The sequence below is a fragment of the Pinus tabuliformis genome, chromosome 8 (genome assembly GCF_031772625.1).
Source record: "Pinus tabuliformis cultivar Carrire ecotype Pingquan chromosome 8, CPIR1, whole genome shotgun sequence".
Lineage (NCBI taxonomy): Eukaryota > Viridiplantae > Streptophyta > Pinopsida > Pinales > Pinaceae > Pinus > Pinus tabuliformis.
The window spans coordinates 1,983,223,696-1,983,246,264 of NC_142294.1; the positions used below are offsets into that span (position 1 = coordinate 1,983,223,696).

The 22,569-nt window shown below is 39.9% G+C and overlaps 1 protein-coding gene across 6 annotated transcripts in view; it reads left to right on the forward strand.

Moving 5' to 3' along the window:
* Positions 1–22,569, forward strand: part of LOC149244398 (uncharacterized) — a 175,213-nt gene that overhangs the window by 132,903 nt on the left and 19,741 nt on the right. For all 6 annotated transcript variants that reach the window (XM_089367987.1, XM_089367986.1, XM_089367988.1 and 3 more), the window contains one exon: positions 8,989–9,070. In XM_089367987.1, coding sequence (XP_089224113.1) covers positions 8,989–9,070 — 82 coding nt within the window. The remainder of the gene's footprint in view (positions 1–8,988; positions 9,071–22,569) is intronic.

Consider the following 22,569-nt stretch of genomic DNA (forward strand, 5'->3'; position numbering starts at 1 on the left):
TATGCTTGCCGATATTTTGCTGATATTTTCGCTGATATTGCCGATAAGATGTTTTTTGGACCCTCGCCGATATTTTGCCGGTACCGATATTTTCAACACTGATCTTAATTGTTCAATTTTTACCTAATCATCAATATTATCATTAATATTATTATTATTATCTTTATGACACTTTAATATTATTATCAAAATGGAAATACTTGTCACCTTTCCTTCTTGGCAATCAATCATGCCACTTCATATCTTTCTTTCTCCTTGATGGCACTAGTACCTCTCTCTCTCTCTCACTTAATGGATTCATTGCGCTCCTCTTACACTCTCTTACGCGCATTAAAGACTCGTCATAGCACTCCTCTTACACACATTAAAGTCTCGTCATAAAAGATTCCTCTTACGCACTCTTCAATGCATAAGTTACACTCTCTCCTTCAAGGCATTCGTACTCCTCTTTATGGCATGAGTTACAAAGACGAGCGCACCTCTTTTATGGCATAAGTTATAAAAGCAAGCGTACCTCCTTAATGGCATGAGTTACGAAGGTATGCGTTCCTTCTTAAATGGCATATGTAACTCCACCTCAAGGCATGCAAGTTATTCCTCTCCTTCATGGCTCGAACTCCTTGCTTCTCCTATATATATGTGCCTTTCATCTTCACTCCTGCTTACTTGTGCATTGTGAAAGGAGACTTCAAACTTGTGAAAGAGAGAGTTGGAGAGACTAGTGAAGGATTGAAAGAGTGTGAGAGAGACTTGGAGAGTAAGAACGGAACTTGGTATTGGCCCTTGGGCTTCAATCCTTCCCTCATTTAGGTGATGATTTTGTCAGCAACATACACATCTTGGACAGTGTGGCAGCGATTTCTCAGCTCACAAACACTTCCTGGTGTGTGTTGTCTTCTCTTTGGCCTTATCAACAAACCACACAGCAATGGCTCCACATGGTTTCAACTCCAGTGAACAGATCTATTTGTAGGAATTTACAGGGTAAGTTCCACAGAAGAATACCAAAAGGACACCGCTCACAACCAGATCTCAAATCAATACACCAGTATTTTTGACGTGGTTAAAACCCTCAGAGTGCAAGGAGGGAAACAGTCCACGGCCTGTCCCAACGTGGGTACAGACAATTTATTAATCAAAGAATGAAAATTTACATAAGCTTCTCTCATGCACGGATTACCCGAACAATGACCCTCCATGCGCTTTAAATAGAACTCATGGACCAATCGGGTGTCAAGCCACGGATCAAGTGTCGGTAATACCGAGGTGAGAGTGAACCGTCGGATCACTACATATCGTGACCGTCGGATTGTAAGTTACAAAATGTACAACGGTAAAGAAACACACTTTACCTAACTCTAACCTAACTCTATACTAGACCAAGTTGAACTTAACTATATCCTATGTGTCGGAATATCCTAACATCCCCCCTTAAGAACAACTTGGGATAGGATTGAAGGATTTACAAATATGACACAATAGGAGAAGGAAGGAGGCACTAGAGCCTATCCCCCCTTAGTGACAACTTCCTGAACTCCAAGCATATATCGAAGTTTAGTGAACTTCGCCTCTGTGAGAGCCTTTGTGAAGATGTCTGCAACCTGATCATCCGTTGGACAATATTGCACTTCAAGAACATGGTCAAGAATGAGCTTTCTGATGAAGTGCATGTGTAGTTCAATGTGTTTGCTGCGCTGATGCTGGACTGGATCTTTGCATAGCTGAATGGCACTTTGATTATCACACCAAAGTGTGGTTGGATGCTGCTGCTCAAAGCCAAACTCTGATAGGATCTGACGAAGCCACAAGGCTTCCTTACTAGCTTCCACGGCACCACGATACTCTGCTTCTGCTGACGAAAGAGAAATGGCAGCCTGTTTCTTACAAGCCCATGTAATAGGTCCTGAACCAAGAGTGAAGACATAACCGGCAGTAGACTTCCGATCATCAAGGTCACCAGCCCAATCAGAATCAGTGAAACCAACTAACAGAGGAGCTGCTTTGGCACTGTAATGAATCCCAAACTGTATTGTACCTCGAACATAACGAAGTATTCTTTTAGCTGCTTTCCAATGACTTTCACGGGGGTTTTGCATAAAACGAGCAACAAGGCCAACAACAAAGGAAAGATCAGGACGAGTATGGGTTAAATACAAGAGTTTTCCGACAAGTTGACGGTATAAGGTAGCATCAACTTCAGGAGAAGTACAAGAGACTGAAAGTTTGACTCCAGACTGAAAGGGAGAAGGGGCTGGCTTACAGTCTTCCATGTGAAAATGACGAAGAATATCACAAGCATACTTGGACTGGGAAAGGAAAATACCCTCTTGGGATTGCAAGACTTGAAGACCGAGAAAATAGTGTAAGTGTCCTAAGTCTGTCATTTCAAATTTCTTTTTAAGGCTGGACTTCACATGGTTTATAAGGTTGGGATCACTACCAGTAAGAATAAGATCATCAACATAAAGAACAAGGATGATGAGAGAGTTGCCCACTTTCTTGGTGTAGACAGTATTGTCAGAATGACACCTAGAAAAGCCAGATTCTAAAAGAAAGCTATCCATTTTGGCATACCAAGCTCGAGGAGCTTGCTTGAGGCCATAAAGGGATTTCTTAAGTCGACAAACGAGGCTGGAGTCTGTTTGTATGAAGCCAATGGGTTGTTCCATATAGATTTCTTCCTGCAAGTCCCCATGCAAGAAGGCAGATTTAACATCCATTTGATGGACTTCCCATTTTAAAGAGGCAGCAAGGGAAAGAACAAGGCGGATAGAGTTCATTTTGGCAACTGGAGAGAAGGTTTCAGTGTAGTCAATGCCTTCAACCTGTGAAAAGCCCTTAGCAACTAGACGAGCTTTATGTTTATCAACTTTCCCATCTGGTCCATACTTGGTTCTGTAAACCCATTTGCATCTAACAAGTTTGCGTCCCTTTGGTAGAGGAACAAGATCCCATGTATCATTTGTCATCAATGAATGATATTCTTCATTCATAGCTGTTTCCCAATGTGGATGGCCTGAAGCTTCTGCAAAAGTGTCAGGATCATGATTTACTGGAGCTTGAGCCAGTAAAGAAGAGGCTCTTTCAAACTGAGAACGTGTACGTCGCTGATCTGTAGGATCACCGGCAAGATCACCTGCTGCATCCCGAGTAGCACGGACCCATCTTGGAAGTTGAGGATCCTGAGAAGGTGGGGAAGGATTATCATCCTCGCTTTCATCATCAGAAGAAGAAATGTTCTCAAAGATAGAAGAGATGGGAAGAGGTGGCACATCCGCCGGACTAGGCTCGCAGGCCGATTTATTTTCATCAAATTTTACATCTCTTCTAATGATAACATTTTTGGACTTAAATGGAATAAGTCTATAGCCTTTTACATCTTCAGAATATCCAACAAAAGTACATTTCTCACTCTTAGGTTCTAAGGCTTTATGCTTTTCATCTGGAATATGGGCCCATGCTTCACTTCCAAACACACGAAAGTGACTTACATCTGGTTTAATGGAACTCCAAGCTTCTTCTGGAGTGATATTCTCTAGAACCTTAGTAGGAGTGCGATTGATTATATAATTTGCACAATTAATTGCTTCGGCCCAAAAACTAAGACTGAGTCCTTTAGATTGCAGCATACAATTAGCCATTTCCTTTAAAGTGCGATTTTTCCTTTCAGCTACACCATTTTGTTGTGGAGTGTATGGAACAGTATGTTGCATTTGAATGCCATTTTCGGTGCAAAAGTGATGAATGCATTTTTAACATATTCTCCACCATTATCAGTTCTTAGCTTAAGAATTTGATGTCCAGATTGTTTTTCAACGAATGCTTTGAAGGCCAAAAAGGTGGTAAATACTTCGCTCTTGAGTTTTAAGAAGTATACCCAAGTGCGTCTGGAGAAATCATCAATGAAAGTTAAGAAGTACTTGCAGCCAGAGAATGAAGCAACAGGAAGAGGACCACATAAATCACTGTGCACAAGCTGTAAAGGGGCTGAGGCGTGCCAAGAGGCACGTTTGTCAAAACTGTCCCGATGATGTTTTCCGAGTACACATCCGGAACAAACACCATCTTTGCAAGATACCATAGGAAGACCTGTCACCATGTTTTCTTTACATAGATGCTGAAGGGAGCGATAGTTTAAGTGACCATACCGCTCATGCCAAAGTTTGCTCACTTCATCATTATGAGCAACAAATACTGAGGGAAGATGGGATGACCCAAAGTTGTGAAACTTATACAACCTTTTGGAATCATCAGCAAGACCAGTAGCTAGAATCTGTTTAGGATCTTTTAGATCCTTGATTACAACATCATGAGGTGAAAATTCAACGATTTTACCTTCACCTGAATGAGTTATCTGATAGACAGATAGAAGGTTGCAGGATAAGTTTGGAACACATAATACATCATTGAACTGACCATTGTCTAGATGAACAGTTCCAGTCCCTACAACATTAAGAGATCTATCATCACCAACATATATATTTTTGGTGTTACAATCATTTAAAGAAGAAAACATGGCTTGGTTTTTGGCCATGTGACAAGAGGCTCCAGAATCAATGAGCCACTCATGAGAATGAGAAGAAGAAGAAGATACATTTAATGCATAACCAGACTGAGATGATTGACGATGACATGCAGAAAATGCCGTTCCGGAAGTTGAAGTTGAAGTAGGCTCCAGATGGATGTTATGTTTCTTCATTGCGGCTTCCAAGGCTTCCATCTTCTTAAAGCATTTAGATTCTAAGTGGCCATCTCGATTACAAAAGTTACAATGTCTTTCAGTCTTCTTCCATTTGTTTTTATTGGGCTTATCATATTGCTGAAATGATCTTTCATCTTGAGGCTGAGTTGGTTTAGGACCATTCCTTTGAGGATAAGACTTCTTAGGATTCTTTGAATTTGGATACTGCTGGGCGGCTAACGCTTTTGTGGAAGAGTTTCCAAGATTAAGAAGACCAAGGTGTAAGAGTTTTTCTTGTTCTCTTATTAAGGAATCACAAAAGGAGTCAAAGGAAGGGGGCTTGTAGTCTTTGCCTTGACAAATGAAAGCTTCCCTGGTAGAATGGAAAGTGGAAACAAATACAGAGTAGGCTGGCCCTAACTTAGTGAGGATGGAATAAATAAGGTTACCATCATCTTTCTTAACTTTAACACCTTCCAAGAGATATCTAAGGTTCTTGAATTTTGACAAGAAATCTTCAATGCAAGAAAAATTATTAGGATCCAAAGTAAGCAGCTCATTTTCAAGTTGATGGGATCTAATTTCATTTTTAATCCCAAAAACTTTAGCAAGTTTTTCTAATGCTTCATGAGGAGTTTCAATTTCTGCAATGTGGAATCTAAGATCAGGAGAAACAGACATTCCTATCAAACCACGTGCTTGATCTTGTCGATTTTCCCATTTTTCGGCCTTGTCTTCATCTTTGGGTTTCTTCTCTTGGTCTGTGGCTATTCTGAAGAGACCTTTACTTCTAAGTAAATCTCCCATGTAGGCGACCCATTGGAAGTAGTTAGTGCTGTCAAGAATGACTTGGCATGGACTTTCCATTTTTGAAAAACAACTGAAGCTGAAGATGCTGAAAGTGAGTGGTCCAATGGATAGATCTCGAAAAAATAGGCGGTTTTAAAAAAAACGGCTCTGAAAAAGGCTTCCGGATGAAGAAGTTATGGCTTTTTGAAAAAAAATTGTTGACGTTGCCGGCAAAGTGCGCGAATGTGCGGGAATGAAAAAATCCGCCCCCACAAAATGGAGACTTGAACCCAAGACCTCTACTCTCTTAAAAGGTCTTTGAACCAATTGATCTATACAAAAGATTTGAGAGAGAGAGAGAGAGAGAGAGAGAGAGAGAGAGAGAGAGAGAGAGAGGGGGGGGGGGGGGGGGGGGGGCCTCGATTTGCGTGCTTGCCTTGGGAAGACTCTTTTCCCCTACAAAACACAAAACAAAAAACCCAACACGAATATCCAAAGAAAAACGAACCTTACGGCTCGAAGTTAGCTTTAGCCAAAAAACTAGAAATTTTAAAAAAAATCTCAAAGTTAGCTTTTAGCCGAAAAACTAAATATTTTCCTCAATGTTTCTGATTTTCCGAGATCACACTAAGGTGCAGGGAAAAGAGCATACGCATGAGAAAAATCCTTTCTTTCTGTTTCTGATTTGCCCAGATCGCACAGAGTCGCAGGGCAAAGAGCATACGCAGAAATGAAAGGTATAGATCCGGGAAAAAAAAAAGGCTAAATAAACCGAAACCGAAATAAGCAGAGAGAAAATGACAGTAAACTGCAAAAAAAAACACTGTATACCTCCCGATCTGAAAAATGACGCAGCTAGGGCTACCGGAAACCTTTTCGCGTGAAACGAAAGGGGTTCCTCACTGAAACAGATGCTCCGAATGCAACAGAGCAGTCCTCTCGGCCCGAAAGCAGTCAGAAACAGCAGATCTAGGAAACGACAGCCGCATGCAGTTCTACCGGCTTCAGATTTGGATCACCAACGGACGCGGCCCTCAAATAGCTCTGATACCATGTAGGAATTTACAGGGTAAGTTCCACAGAAGAATACCAAAAGGACACCGCTCACAACCAGATCTCAAATCAATACACCAGTATTTTTGACGTGGTTAAAACCCTCAGAGTGCAAGGAGGGAAACAGTCCACGGCCTGTCCCAACGTGGGTACAGACAATTTATTAATCAAAGAATGAAAATTTACATAAGCTTCTCTCATGCACGGATTACCCGAACAATGACCCTCCATGCGCTTTAAATAGAACTCATGGACCAATCGGGTGTCAAGCCACGGATCAAGTGTCGGTAATACCGAGGTGAGAGTGAACCGTCGGATCACTACATATCGTGACCGTCGGATTGTAAGTTACAAAATGTACAACGGTAAAGAAACACACTTTACCTAACTCTAACCTAACTCTATACTAGACCAAGTTGAACTTAACTATATCCTATGTGTCGGAATATCCTAACACTATTCGCGCGCAGATGGGTCTCTGCATTACACGCTAGCTCACATGGATTTCAGCAGCAACAAAATTAGGCAGGTTTCCTTGAAGAACACAGCCCAGCAAGATAATAAACCAACAAATAATTACCAGCACGCACAGGCTCTACACACAACACATATTTCACACATGAAAATTCTCACAAATTTCACAAAATCTCTCTGAGCCCATGGCTCTGACGCCAACTGATTAAATATAAAAAACAAAAAGATAATATGAGAGACAAATTCGCGGAAAAGGTCTCAAGACATAAATCTATAATCACAATGTATATTCATCTTCCAATGATATAAATATATAATATAATGAAGAAACCACCTCAATTGCTCTCACCTTGACACCTCAAAAAGAGATAATGTAGGATGAGAGAAAATAGGATCTAGAAACTCTAGAAACATACTTAGGATAAAAACTATATCCCAAGATGTGAAATAAATAAAGGTGGTACATTAGGACTTAATGATTGTTTATGTGAGTAAGAGGCTAACACTCCTTCCCTATTAAGGAGCTTTTGGATTCTCCTTGATTCTCCTTAATAGGTGGCAGTGTCTTGTGAACGTTACGGAAATGATCCCAGATCTAATCAGTAACATCGGGAATGTACCCAGCAATCCTCGTGTCATTTCTGCCAGATCTGGGATGTTTTGCTCCCATCCTATCTATGAAAAGACCTTGGATCTGGCATTGAGCAATGCTCTTGATGGCATTCCCAATACCAACATATCTGGGGCATTTTTCTCCCTTCCCTACTGCCAGATCTGGGATGTTTTGCTCGCATCCTGTCTATGAAAAGACCTTGGATCTGGCATTGAGCAATGCTCTTGATGGCATTCCCAATCCCAACATATCTGGGGCATTTTTCTCCCTTCCCTACTGCCAGATCTGGGATGTTTTGCTCCCATCCTATCTATGAAAAGACCTTGGATCTGGCATTGAGCAATGCTCTTGATGGCATTCCCAATCCCAACATATATGGGGCATTTTTCTCCCTTCCCTAGTTTCCCTGGAATGGGGAAATGCTGGGTGTAGATTCCCACAAACTGGGAGCATTTCATGTGCTGCATTGTTAATCTTCTTCTGTTAAGAACAACATTTTTTCTTTTATCTTCATCTATGTGTCCTTGTTTGTCATTTTTCATGCCACTCATCTCATGATGTCTGATAATCTGGTTGTTCTGAACTTGGGCTGTAATGGTTAGTCCCTTGCTTTTCACTTTGCAACTTAATGTATAGATAACATGCATACAAATATATATTATATAAATGACATATGTTTTTCATTTTTTAGTCTTTGGAAAATGGTACAGCAGAACATATTTAATCTTGTTTCTGCTGCTTGATTCTCCATGAATATGATCCATAACAAAATGAAGATGCAGCCAGGTAAGGCTCTAAGTTTTTATGTATCTAGCTTGATTGTTAGTCTTTGTGTCTGTGTTCTTGTAAATTTTATGGTGTTTTCCAATTAAATTCTTTTTCCGAGTGTTTGCAATGAGTCGGTAGTAATCTCGTGGTTGTAGTGGTCGATGAAAAATGATTAAGAAGTTTATACTTTTGTTTCATCCGGAGATGAAATGAATTCAAAGTATATCAGATGGACGGCATGGCTGTGCCTTTTTGGTAGGAAACTCCCATGGTTATGATGCCTGATGCAACGTTCAACCGATTCAATTTCCACATGTTTGGGACTAGAGATAAACCAAAACATCCTCTCCTTGCCTCATATAACAGCTAGACAATATACTTCACAGAAATTGTCATAACATCAAAACCCTTGTAATTTGGTTTCGTCCCCAGGGCAAGATGCATGAAGTCACTAACTTTACTTGAAATTCTCTTTGGAAAATGGCTAGATGTTAAACTTCCTACAGTCTCCACTGTCACCATATAGAGTCACATAAGAGAACTGTCAATAAATCTTAAGGTCAGATTTTGTTAATATAATTTAAAGCATAAATACTCTTTGTGATTGTAGGGATTTCAAATCAGCACTATTGTTTTTATGGGAACAGCCAGGACAGCTAAAATACATTGAGTGGCCATCCTTTCAGAGCACGGTACGTGTTTCGTTTTTGTTCAAGATATGCCAAGTCTATGTTTGTATCAGTAGTTCATTTTCCTTTTCATAAAATTTAATACAAAACATAATTTTATTGGAAAAGAAAGAATTCATGAAATAAATGCAGAAGTCATTTCAATCATGGTTCATGTGTTGACACAAAGTAGATTATATGGATCAGTAAGGGATGCTGTTATACCATGGCATCTTTTGCAAAATTAGGGATATGAAATAACAGATGCTCAGCAACACCTTCTAAGGGATGTTTTCAAGGCAGTCTATTATAGAAGTGTCCGGGGGATTAAAACTTGTGTACATCTATTCTTGTGTTTGTGAATAATAATAAGTTATACATATAGAATGGTGGCTTCTCAATTGAGGTATTTAATCTATCATTAGGCCTTTGGTCTATTGGATTTGTTATAGATGGGTTAGAATTATGTCCAAGGCCTTTTACATGTTTGGCAATCTGTTATGTAAAAAAAATTTAAATGTGTTTTAACGTATAGTTTAAGAAAGGGCATGATTAAAAGATCATGCCCCCTCACCTAAAGGCACCGGAGGCTGTATTTAAGACAGGGCCCTTCCATTGTAAGAATCATCATTCAATATATATATATATAATTTGTCAATTTAGTATTTAATTGTGTGTGCTTCATCTGGTAGGACAGCCAGTTTGGCATCTGCAACAACCGTCACCGGTCCGTAGCCATCCGCTGTCTCCACCACCACTGTAATTTGTTTTGCCGCCCGTAGTTGCTCCTGTCACTACTGTAATACCCCGTCATCGCTCTTCCATTCCACACCTTCCATTCCAAGCTACCGCCGCTGTTGTTGCGTTCCATTTTGTTGCCCGACTGCAGTGTTCCCCGCCATTGCATATTCTTCCCGACAATACAGACCCTGCCAACCGTTGTTCGCGCTTTCCCCGTCACCGTTCATACCAATAGCTACCGTCCGCGTCTAATCCTGGTTTCCCCCATTGCCATTTCCTTGCTAACCCGCCGCCGCTGTTTATTTCTTCCGTCAGGTAAGGATTGACACACCCATCCATGGCCACCCTTGACTGTCCCATGCCCCCTGACAATTAATTAATTAATTTGATTTAATTAATAATTAAGCATATATTGCTGTTGGAAGATCGTTTTCAACCGCTCGAGTAAATGCACTCATAAAAATCGAAAATCGTTTGAAGGGTTGAACAGTTGAGATAAATAGATAATTAATAGTTATAATATTATTTTGTAATTAATTATTAATTAACTAATATCTAATATAGTTTATATATATAAATAAAAAATAATAATAAACTAAAATAAAAACAAAATTAAGTCAAAGTTAAAGAATTGAGTTAAGCTGGATTGTTATACACCTCCATACACTCTAACAATGTTGATGAACGACTTTTAGTAAAAAACTGATAGTGTTGAAATTCTGATGTTCTATACTGTAACATTTACTTATTACAAAACTTTTTTTATGCTGCAATATTAGATAAACAATTGTAGATAGAACTAAAATCAAATGCACAATAGAAGACAACCAAGAATAAAATGAGACAAAGAATTTTGGTCCAATGACCGGGGAAAAACCCAACCAGATTCTTCTTCTATTAGAAATCAATTGTTCAGCAGAGATATGTAGTACAATGAGAGATCAAGAGAACGAGTAAATACACCCAAATCTGAACAAGCTGTAGCATGAAGATCACTGGTAGCAGCAACAAATGCACACACTAAATCAACCTTCCTTTCAACTGAATCAACACTAAAACACTGAAGCACTGAATCAACCTTGGCTCACCAAGTTTTGCTCTTACTCTCCAAGTCTCTCTCTCACAATCTTCTTCAACTCTCTCCAACTCTCTCTCAAGTTCGAATTCTTCTTTCACAATGCACAAGTAGTGAGGGGAGAAAGAATGAGGCACATATATATATAGGAGGAGCAACGAATCCATGCCATAAAGGAGGAGTAACTCGCATGCCAAGAGGAGTGTAACTCATGCCCATTTAGGAAATGTAACTCATGCCATTAAGGAGGTACACATGCCTTTTGTAACTTATGCCTTTAAGAGAGAGTGTAACATATGCATGAAAGAGTGTGAAAGATGAATCTTTTATGACATGCTTTTATTGAGTGTAAGAGAATCTTTTATGACATGCTTTAATGAGTGTAAGAGAATGTAACAGCATTAATGAGAGTGTAAGAGGAATATGCCATCCCAATAATGAGAGTGTAAGCGAACATTATCGAGAGCTATGATTGAGTGACTTGAATTTCTTTTTAATAATAATATAATAATATCATAAGAATAATAATATAATATTTAATGATAATATTGATGATGAAGTCGAAATTGAACTATTAGGATTGATTGATGATCAAAAGGGATTTTCCATCGACAATAAATTATAATTGATTACCAATTGATGCAAGGTGATTTACTATCTTGGGAATTTCTAATTTTAGACTTTTTATTTTTAGAAATTCTATTTATAGACATTCTATTTTAAAACTTTCTATTTTTAGAAAGTCATCCCTAAGCTACCAAATTTTCAATAGATAGAACTGGAGAATAGGCTCAATGAAAATGACGAGAACATTAAGAAGCTCCAGGGTACAATAGAGAGAATAGAGAATCAACTCTAGCAAAATTATGATGGCCTTCGAAGGGACCACACAATTATTTCAAATAAGGTTGATCAGAATCACATTCGAGCAATGGGGATGTTGAACCTAATCTTTCAAAAGTTGAATATTACAACTGATCTACAACATCAGAATAATGAAGCTACTCAACAATAAGATTCTTCAAATACATCAAACCAGTCAGACTCATATCATATCCTTAAGCTCCACATGCATCTTCCATACCCAATCCTCATTTCATATCCTTAAGCTCCACATGCATCTTCCATACCCAATCCACAAAACAATATACCGAATTTTTAAAACATCAGGTCTCAACCCAAATTCCTTTCTTCACTCCACAGATTGCCACATATCAATGAAGAGCAAAATTTGAGCTGTCCAAATGTGATGATAATAAGAAACACGACGTAGCATGGTTTAATAAGGCAGAGGAGTATTTTGAGATTTACAATATCGATAATGACAATGAAAAAATGTATCCATGTATTTGGAAGGCGAAGCATATAATTAGTATATGTGGTGGAAGAAATCGACACATGCTATCAGTTGGAGGAAATTCAAAGATGCTTTCTTTAATAGGTTCCAAGGTGTCAAAGAAGAAGAGTTCTTTATGGCACCCAACAAGTTACAACAAAATGGAGACGTGAACGAATATATTAGAGAATGGGAAACTCTAGCTACATGAGTACATTGATTATCAGAAAAACGCCTTATTCCATCATACCTCATTGGACTTAAACCATATCTCCAGAATGAGCTTAAGCTTCATGACATTACATCTCTAGAAGAAGCAAGACAGAAAACAAAAGTCGTAGAAAAGAAGTTCGAAAGAATACAACTACCAAAAGTTGAAAGAGTATATTCAAGACAAAGGTTTTCCCAAACTTCTGATGTGGAGAATACAAAATACATTCCACCACATCTACATGAAGGAGGAAAATCTAATATGGAGGTGCAAAGAATAAAAGAGGGTAAATGCAAATGTTGTGGCGAAAAATGGGATCCTAGACACAAATGTTTTAAAGGAAAGGATACCAAGAACTTGTATAAATGTGAAGCAACCAATGATTCAGATAGTGAAGAATTAGACATAGAAGAAGTTGAGGATTCTCAACAATTTTCCCCATAATCAGGCAACAAAAATATTCTGCAAGTTTCGTTATTATCCATGACAGGAGTATCTAAACCCTAAACGTTAAAGTTAAAAGGACATATAAAAAAGAGCAATGTAATGGTTCTAATAGATACAAAGTTTTCTAGACTCAAATATTGCAAAAAGGCTCAACATCTTCACATATCCAATGCCTAATATGAAAGTGATGGTAGCAGATGGGAAGAAAATCGAAAAAGTAGGAAAATGCCATAAGGTCAAATTGCAGATTCAAGACTACAGTCTAGAATCCCCATTCTACACTGTACCGCTTGGAGAAGTGGATGTGGTCCTAGGTGTCCAATGGTTGCAAGCCTTAGGTACTTACTCTGTCAACCATCAAAAACAATTTATAAAGTTTATATGGGAATGGTAGAAATATAAGCTATATGGTTTTCGACCACTTCAGAATCAAATTGTATCATCCCACCAGATGATGAAGCTGATCCGAAAAGCAGCACTAGCGTATATAGTGCACTGTCATCAGATGGAAATGTTGACTTCAAAATTGATTAGCGAAGAACCACCTGAAGTTCATGAATTGATTCAAAAACACAAAAAGGTATTCCAAGATCTTCCACTGAAGATGCCTTTTGAAAGAGAAATTGAGCACACAATCGAAGTCAAGTTAGGATCAAACCCCATCAACATCAAGCCATATAGATATCCGCATCATCAAAAGACTGAAATTGAAAGATTAGTCCAAGATCTCTTAAAACTTGGTATAATCACAAAAAGTAGAAGCCCATACACTGCTCCAGTGGTTCAAGTCTAGAAGAATGATGGATCATTTAGGCTATGCGTAGATTATAGAGGATTGAACAAGATAATAATTAAGAACAAGTTCCCCATTCCCTTCATAGACAAAATGCTAGATGAACTTCATGGAGCCAAATACTTTTCAAAATTGGACTTGAGATCTGGATATTACCAAATCAGAATAAGATTCGAGGACATAGCGAAGACCGCCTTTCAAACTCATGAAGGTCATTACGAGTTTAAGGTAATGCCTTTTGGGTTAACTAATGCTCCAACAAGCTTCTAGGCTACCATAAATGAGGTATTCTGACCATATTTAATGAAGTTTGTGCTAGTTTTCTTTGATGATATTCTAGTCTATAGTAAAACATGGAGGAGCATCTACAACATCTGGAACAAGTTTTATGCAACGATGTTCAAATGCACTTTTGGGAAGGAAGAAGTAGAGTACCTTAGACACATAATGATCTGAAATTCACTTGTGAGTGACCTCAATTAATTAATTAATAAATGAAGATATTACAGAATCATGTGCTGGTGTGTGTCTATGTTATCTTAGGCAATGGATCGATCAGATTGCAAAATACACAGACACTGGAAGAATGGAAAACAATAAGAGAAACACAGTAAGCAAGTACAAGAACACAACAAATTAATAAGGAGTTCACCCTATCCTCCAGGGCTACGTCTCCGGTCCAGCTTTCAGTGGTGGCCTTCTTTTATTGTGTCTTTAAAGCAGAGTTTTTACAGTGAGGAGCTCAATTAGAGTCTCCTAAAACAGATGATGCTTGGTAGGGTGGTTCTTGGATTCCCCAAGCCACTAGAGTGCACAGACTCTTTTCCTTTCCAAGTCTTGACCTCTCTGGTCTTTAATGGGAGGAGCCCAATGTGGTGCTCAATTCCCGACAGATCCTCTCAGGGATTGCTTGAACCTCTCAAGCTTTCTGTCTGCTCGATGCTGCCTTAGGTCAGCTCGGCTCTCTGTTTTCTGCTTTTTGCTTCACTGTCTCTTCTTTGCTCTCGCTCTCTCTGTCTTCGTTCTCTTCTTCTCTCTTCTTCGTCGTCCTGTTCTCTGTCTGTTCATGGCTTAAAGCCAATCTATCTCACGACTGTTCGATTCCTCTTTCGCCCCTTCAGTTCGCCTGCTGCTGTTCGTTTGGAGTTCCCTGCCTCTGCATCATCGTCAACGGCTTACAGGGAGTGGCCACTTGTCCTCTTGCGAACTGTGCCAGCTCTTCCTCGACGGTTTGGTAATCCAGTTGCACTGTGGAATGACTCATCTGCCAACTCAGCGGTCAAATCGGACTTCAAACTTTTATGTCGCGGCTTAATTCCCCTATCAAATCCGGTTTCTCCATCGGGCGCAATCTCTGCCGTCAGATCTGGAGCCCCCAGATCCTACGATATTCGCTCATTTCGCGCGGTTGACTTGCTCGACCATTAGCGTGCGATGAGAGGCGGTTTTCTCTCTCATCCGTCGGACATGCGTCGAGCGCTGAATGGAATCGCTCGGTTTCAGCCAAATCCGCTTACTGCCCAAGGGTGCCCCCGATATACCACCGGTTTTGGAGTGCGGGACTCGCCTTTCGCCTTAGTGCTTTCCCCATAGTTTCCCGGCTTCCCATGCGACCGAGCGCTTGGGGCCTTTCCTTCTCAAGGGGTTTTGCCTAGCGCTAATCGCGCATCAGAAATGGCCTCCATTTCCCGATCTGGGCTTCCCAAGTGCCAGTTTTGCCTCCTGCGCGGACTCCATGGGCCTCGGTCAGTGCGCTTTGACCGAGGTCCTCGTTGTTCCTTGCTGGCTGCAATCTGCCACTGTCCAGAGGTCTTCCTGATCGCTCTGTGTTCATAAATTCGAAGTCTGTCCTGTTTTGATATAGTCATGGTACTTGATAATCTTCATGGATCCAATTCGGATCACGGCCTTCCCACTAAAAAAGCTTTTGGACCACCAAAAGTTGGTTTTCAAGCATCGACTAAGTGAGGGTACAATTGTCTCACTTGTCCAATCTCTATCCACTTTGCACTGCTCGGCTTTGAACCCTTGAGCCCTACTCTGAGGTATTCAACATCTCCTCTGCGCGTCGTCCTCACCTTCCTGTCCAAAACTGTGTCTTTCTGTAATTCATTAAGATATTCAGGTAGTAGGTCATCAATAGAAGGCAGTTGACTCTGCTCTTCGGGATCCTCAATTAGAGAGGGTTCAAACAATCTCAAGCAATCTGCATTTACGACTGAGTAGATGTGCATGTAAGCTGGTAGATCAAGGCGAAAAGCATTCTCACCAATCTTCTCAAGTATCTTGAAGGGTCCATACTTGATAGGCTTTAGCTTTTTACCTTCACCTTGCATCCTGTCCTTGCTGATATACAGCCAGACTTGGTCACCAACTTGGAAACTATGCTCCATCCGATGCTTGTCATGCCTTGCCTTGTATTTGGCTTGGCTCTTTTCCAGCTGTTCCTGTACTGCCTGGTGGATCTCTTGGATTTGTTCAATGAACCTAGTTGCCTTGTCCACATCACTGTGTCCCTCAACTGTGGTGTCTTTACCAAAGACAAAATCCAAAGGAGACCTTGGGGTGAAACCAAAACAAGTCTCAAAAGGAGATCTCTGTGTAGAAGAATGTTTTGCTCTGTTATAAGCATGCTGCACATAACACAAATGTTCATCCCAAAGCTTAGGATGCTCGCTGCAATATCCTCTGAGCAACTGGATCACTGTCCTGTTGACTACTAATGTCTAGCCATTAGTTTGTGGATGAAAAGCTGTGCTTTTCTTTAGTTTGGTGTCCATCAGTTCCCACAAACTTGACCAAAACTTCCCCACAAATCGAGTGTCTCGATCAGATACAATGGAAGTGGGTAATCCAAAATGAACCCATACATGTTCAAAAAATAGTTTTGCAGTTTGTTCAATTGTAATCTGTTTATTACAAGGTATCAAAATACACATTTCGTTGAGCCTATCCACAACAACATATAGATAATCATGACCTTTCCTACATTTAGGCAATCCTCCAACAAAATCCATGGAAACACTTTCCCAAGGGTGAGAAGGAACTGGTAATGGAGTGTACAAACCTAGTTTTCTATTGCTGGGCTTGTTTTTAGCACACATAGTACACCCTCTTACGTATCTAGAAACTGTCTCGTTCATTTTTGGCCAATAACAAAATCTTTGCAGCTGTGCAACTGTTTTACTTACCCCAAAGTGACCTAATATCAGAGAAGTGTGTGCTTCTCTAATTATTTTGACTCTTTCAGTTTGTGGAATGCATAACTTCCCACAATGGTATAAGAGTCGGTCCTTTACATGATAGTCCAATTCTTCTACTCGTTTGCCTTGACTCAAAGTTGCATATACATCATTAAAGTCTATATCTTGAGCATATTGTTCAATGTAGCTTTCATGTAGCACAAAATTATGCTTAAGTATAGTAGATGCATTTATAATAGGTCTTGATAACATGTCTGCATCTTTATTGTGTATGCCCTTTTTATATCTAATGACTAAATGAAACTGTTGTAGGAAACCCATCCATCTATAGTGCCTTGATTGCTGCAACTTAGTTTGGGAGTGTAGATATTGAAGTGGTTGATGATCAGTATGTATTACTATCTCTTTGCCCATTAAGTAAGGTTTCCACTTTTTCACACTTTGAACTAATGCATACAATTCTTTATCATATGTAGGATAGTTAACTACTGCAGGATTAAAAGTCTCAGAATGATAACATATGGGTTTACCGAGCTGTGTCAACACTGTTCCCATGGCATAGTCACTGGCATCTGTTTGGATCTCAAATGGTCTTTGAAGATCAGGCAGTGCTAGTACAGGTGCTGTACTAATCTTTTCTTTCAAGGTGTCGAAGGCTTTCCGCTGTTTGCCTCCCCACTGAAACACCTTTTTCAACCCTGTTAAAGCATGTAAGGGAGCTGCAATTAAGGAAAAGTTAGAAATGAACTTCCTCCAATATTGTGCTGCTCCTAAGAAGCTTCTAACTTCTGTAGCAGATTTTGGTTTAGGCTAGTTTACAATGACTGCCACCTTAGAGGGATCTATCTTCAATTCACCACCCCCTACTATATGACCCAAATAATTCAGAGATGTTTTGCCAAATTCACATTTTGAGAGTTTAACATGAAGTTTTTCTCTTTTCAAAACATCTAGTGTCTTCTTAACATGCTTTAAGTGTTCTTCCCACGTTTTGCTAAAAATCAGAATGTCATCCAGATACACAATAACAAAATCATCAAGAAAAGGTCTGAGTACATCATTCATTAATCTCATGAAAATAGCAGGAGCATTAGTTAAGCCAAAAGGCATAACCAGCCACTCATACAATCCCTGCTTTGTTTTGAAAGCAGTGTTCCATGCATCTTGTTCTGCAACTCTGACCTAATGGTATCCACTGTGCAAGTCTAGCTTGGAGAAATAAACAGCTTCTTTCAATTGATCTAAAAGATCATCTATGCGAGGAAGGGGATAATGATTTTTGATTGTTATCTTATTCAGTGCTCGGTAATCACTGCACATTCTCCACGAGCCATCTTTCTTTCTCACCAAAACGATTGGTGACCCACATGGTGATGTGCTAGGTCTGATGAACCCTTTCTCGAGCAACTCCTGCACCTGCTTCTTGATTTCAGCATTCTCTAAAGCGGACAACCTATACATTCCAATGTTAGGCAATGGAGCATCTTGCTGCAAAATAATATCATGTACTATTTCCTTTTTGGGTGGCAGACCTTTAGGTTCTTGAAACAAGATATCATACTCTGAAACAACCTTTTCTAAATCAGCTTGCTGTTTAGCATTACAACCCTCAAATACATTGGTTTTATCAGGTTTCTTTTCCTTTACAACCATCAGTAAGAATTGTTTGCATGAATTTATCATTCTTTTCATCTGCCCTGAGTTTATGAGAGTATAATTATTTAGTTTACAAGAGATTTTTCGACGTAAATTATATGAAATATCATTTGTCGACGCATTTCGAACCAACCAGTGTGGTTCATCGTCAAGAAAAGTATAATTATTCTTGAGCTTATGAGCTCTTACAAAGTATTCGATTCCATCTTTAACAAGTAGATACTTGTTCTTAGCGCTATAGAAAATAGCTTTCCTATCATACAAGTAAGGACTTCCTAAAACAATTCCACATATATCCAAAGGAATTATGTCTAACTCAACCTTATCTACAAATGCTAACCCAAAAGAAAACTTGAGTTTGCACTGTCTAGTCACTTGTAGTTGTGCTTTATCATTTAACCATCCTAATGGGTATGGTTTCTTGTGAGGTGTAGTTGCTAATCCCAACTTCTTTACAATTGCTTCAGAAATTAAATTTACATGTGAGCCACTATCAAACAAAGTATCAATCTTTTGATGTTTGGAAATAACTCGAATATGGAAAAGCTCATGTCTTTTTCTCCCATTTTGTTCATCAGTAGTAGATTGTGCAGAATTACTAGTAGATGCTTCAGAATTCTTACTTCTTATACCTGTGGCTGCAATGGTTGTTTCATCTCCTGAGTCTGACCCCAAATCTTTCTGAATAGCTGCAGCAGTCTTCTTCTTCTTGCCCTTGAACTTCTTAGGTCTCAACTCTGGATGCAGAATCCAATAATGCTCATCATCATGCCCATCCTTTTTACAGTGAGTGCATGAAGCCTTGCTTTTCTGTGCAGTGTTAGCCTTCCTTGCTTTCCACTTCTGCTTTCTTTTCTCCTTATTCTTGCTTGCAGTGGGTTGGGATGATCCCCCAACTTCTGGACTTCCATTCTTTCCTCTAGCTTCTAGATGAGTAGCTTGTACAGATACCTCATCTATACTAGTGGGATTAAACATGAGGATAGTATGCCTCATGTAGCTGTGTAGACCACCAATGTACTTCAACAGAGTCTCAGGTGAGTCTAATGAGATTCCTAGAATCAATGCTCTCTTTCTAAATTCTTGAGTGTACCCTTGCACACTTTGCCCTTTCAATTGTCGAAGAGTTTGCCAACTCATCATGGCTTGCTGCATGTAGGCCAATGGATAGAACTGCTTTTTGATTGCAGAAACAAATTCACTCCAGATAGAGATGGTCTTACCATGTCTTTTCATGTCAGCTTGGGTTCTGCCTTCCCACCAAACCATGGCAGTGCCTCGAAGGCGTAGGCTTGCCAGTTGAATCTTGCTCTTGTTTGAGTCGATATTCTGTACTCTACAATAAATATCAATTTGTCTAATCCAATTGTCCAACTTTTCTACATTCAACTCTCCATCATATATAGGTAAATCAAATTTAACATCTAGTTTGATCAAAGATGCTTTCTTTTTAGGGCTATCAGGAGGTGTGAGAAAGCTTTCCTCTTTCCCTTTGCCTTTTGAGTGGTCATGGGAATGTGACTCATCTTCTCCTTTGTCTTGCTTAGAGCCTGATGAATCTTCATCCTTATGTTTTCTAAAGTCCCTATACATTTCTTCTACCATGGACTTTATGGCTAGGAAACTATCTATGAATTGAGGGTTTGGCCCCATAGAACCTTCCTCTGACATTGTCTTCCAAGGATAGACTCTCCCAATTTCAGGATTAGTTTCGACCAACTCTCCTTCTCCTAATTTGAGCTTTGATCTAGTTAGCATTCAACAGCTAAACCAACACAAGCTTGTCTAACCTTAATAGCCTAAAGCTCTGATACCACTTGATCTGAAAATCACTTGTGAGTGACCTCAATTAATTAATTAATAAATGAAGGTATTATAGACTCATGTGCTGGTGTGTGTCTATGTTATCTTAGGCAACGGATTGATTAGATTGCAAAATAAACAGACATTGGAAGAATGGAAAACAATAAGAGAAACAGAGTAAGCAAGTACAAGAACACAACAAATTAATAAGGAGTTCACCCTATCCTCTAGGGCTACGTCTCCGGTCCAACTTTCAATGGTGGCCTTCTTTTATTGTGTCTTTAAAGCAAAGTTTTTACAGTGAGGAGCTCAATTAGAGTCTCCTGAAACAGATGATGCTTGGTAGGGTGGTTCTTGGATTCCCCAAGCCACTAGAGTGCACAGACTCTTTTCCTTTCCAAGTCTTGACCTCTTTGGTCTTTAATGGGAGGAGCCTAATTTGGTGCTCAATTCCCGACAGATCCTCTCAGGGATTGCTTGAATCTCTCAAGCTTTCTGTCTGCTCGATGCTGCCTTAGGTTAGCTCGGCTCTCTGTTTTCTGCTTTTTGCTTCAATGTCTCTTCTTTGCTCTCGCTCTCTCTGTCTTCGTTCTCTTCTTCTCTCTTCTTCGTCGTCCTGTTCTCTGTTTGTTCATGGCTTAAAGCCAATCTATCTCATGACTGTTCGATTCCTCTTCCGCCCCTTCGGTTCGCCTGCTGCTGTTCGTTTGGAGTTCCCTGCCTCTGCGTCATTGCTAACGGCTTACAAGGAGTGGCCACTTGTCCTCTTGCGCACTGCGCCAGCTCTTCCTCGACAGTTCGGTAATCCAGTTGCATTGTGGAATGACTCATCCGCCAACTCAGCAGTCAAATCGGACTTCAAAATTTTATGTCGCGGCTTAATTCTCCTGTCAAATCCGGTTTCTCCATCTGGCGCAATCTCCATCGTCAGATCTGGAGCCCCCCAGATCCTACGATATTCACTCATTTTGCGCGGTTGATTTGCTCGACCGTTAGCGCGCGATGAGAGGCGGTTTTCTCTCTCATTCGCGGGACACTCATCGAGCGCTGAATGGAATCGCTCGGTTTCAGCCAAATCCGCTTACCGCCTAAGGGTGCCCTCGATATACTGCTGGTTTTGGAGCACGGGACCCGCCTTTCGCCTTAGCGCTTTCCCCACGGTTTCCCGGCTTCCCATGCGACCGAGCGCTTGGGGCCTTTCCTTCTCGAGGGGTTTTGCCCTAAGCGCTAATCGCGCATCAGAAATGGCCTCCGTTTCCCGATCCGGGCTTCCCAAGTGCCAGTTTTGCCTCCTGCGTGGACTCCATGGGCCTCGGTTAGCGCGCTTTGACCGAGGTCCTCGTTGTTCCTTGCTGGCTGCAATCTGCCACTGTCCAGAGGTCTTCCTGATTGCTCTGTGTTCATAAATTCGAAGTCTGTCCTGTTTTGATACAGTCATGGTACTTGAGAATCTTCATGGATCCAATTCGGATCACATAATATCCAAGGAAGGAGTAAAGGTAGATCCTAATAAGATCAAGTCTATAAAAGAATGTGGCCCAAACCAATTAATATCACCAAATTAAGAGGATTTTTAGGGTTGATTGGATACTATTGAAGGTTTATTCGAAACTATGTTGATGTAATTGCACCCCTAACAAACCTTTTAAAGAAGAACTCTTTCCAATGGGATGAGAAGGTAGAAAAGTGTTTTGAAACCTTAAAGGAAATTATGCCCAATGCATCGGTATTAGCAACTCCAGACTTTTCAAAGCATTTTGGAAAGTAAGTTTTTAATATGAAAAAACCATAGTAGTCTTCACAGCTACAGCAGAAAACACTTTCTATAGAACAACAAAAATGGATCAAAAAAATTGCCGCCTTTGACATGGAGATATTACATAAGAAAGGGAAAGACAACATAGTAGCAGATGCTCTATCCAAAAAAGATGAAGAGTTGTCATTGCTTGCAATTTCGATTGTAGTCCCAGAATGGATTAATGAAATTCATAGTGAGTATGCAAAAGATCCAGAAACATGTGCTATAAACAATAATCCTTCTCAAAATTCAAATTTCGAATGGAAAAACAATATTGTTTGGTATAAAGGAAGAATTTACCTAAGCCCAAATTCCAACTTTAAGTCAAAATTTCTCAAGGAGTCATATGGTTCACTATTAGGACATGTAGGTTTTTTTAAAACCTACTATAATGCACGCCAATCATTTTTCTGGAAGGGAATGAATAATATGTAGCAGATTGTGATCAATGCCCCAGAAA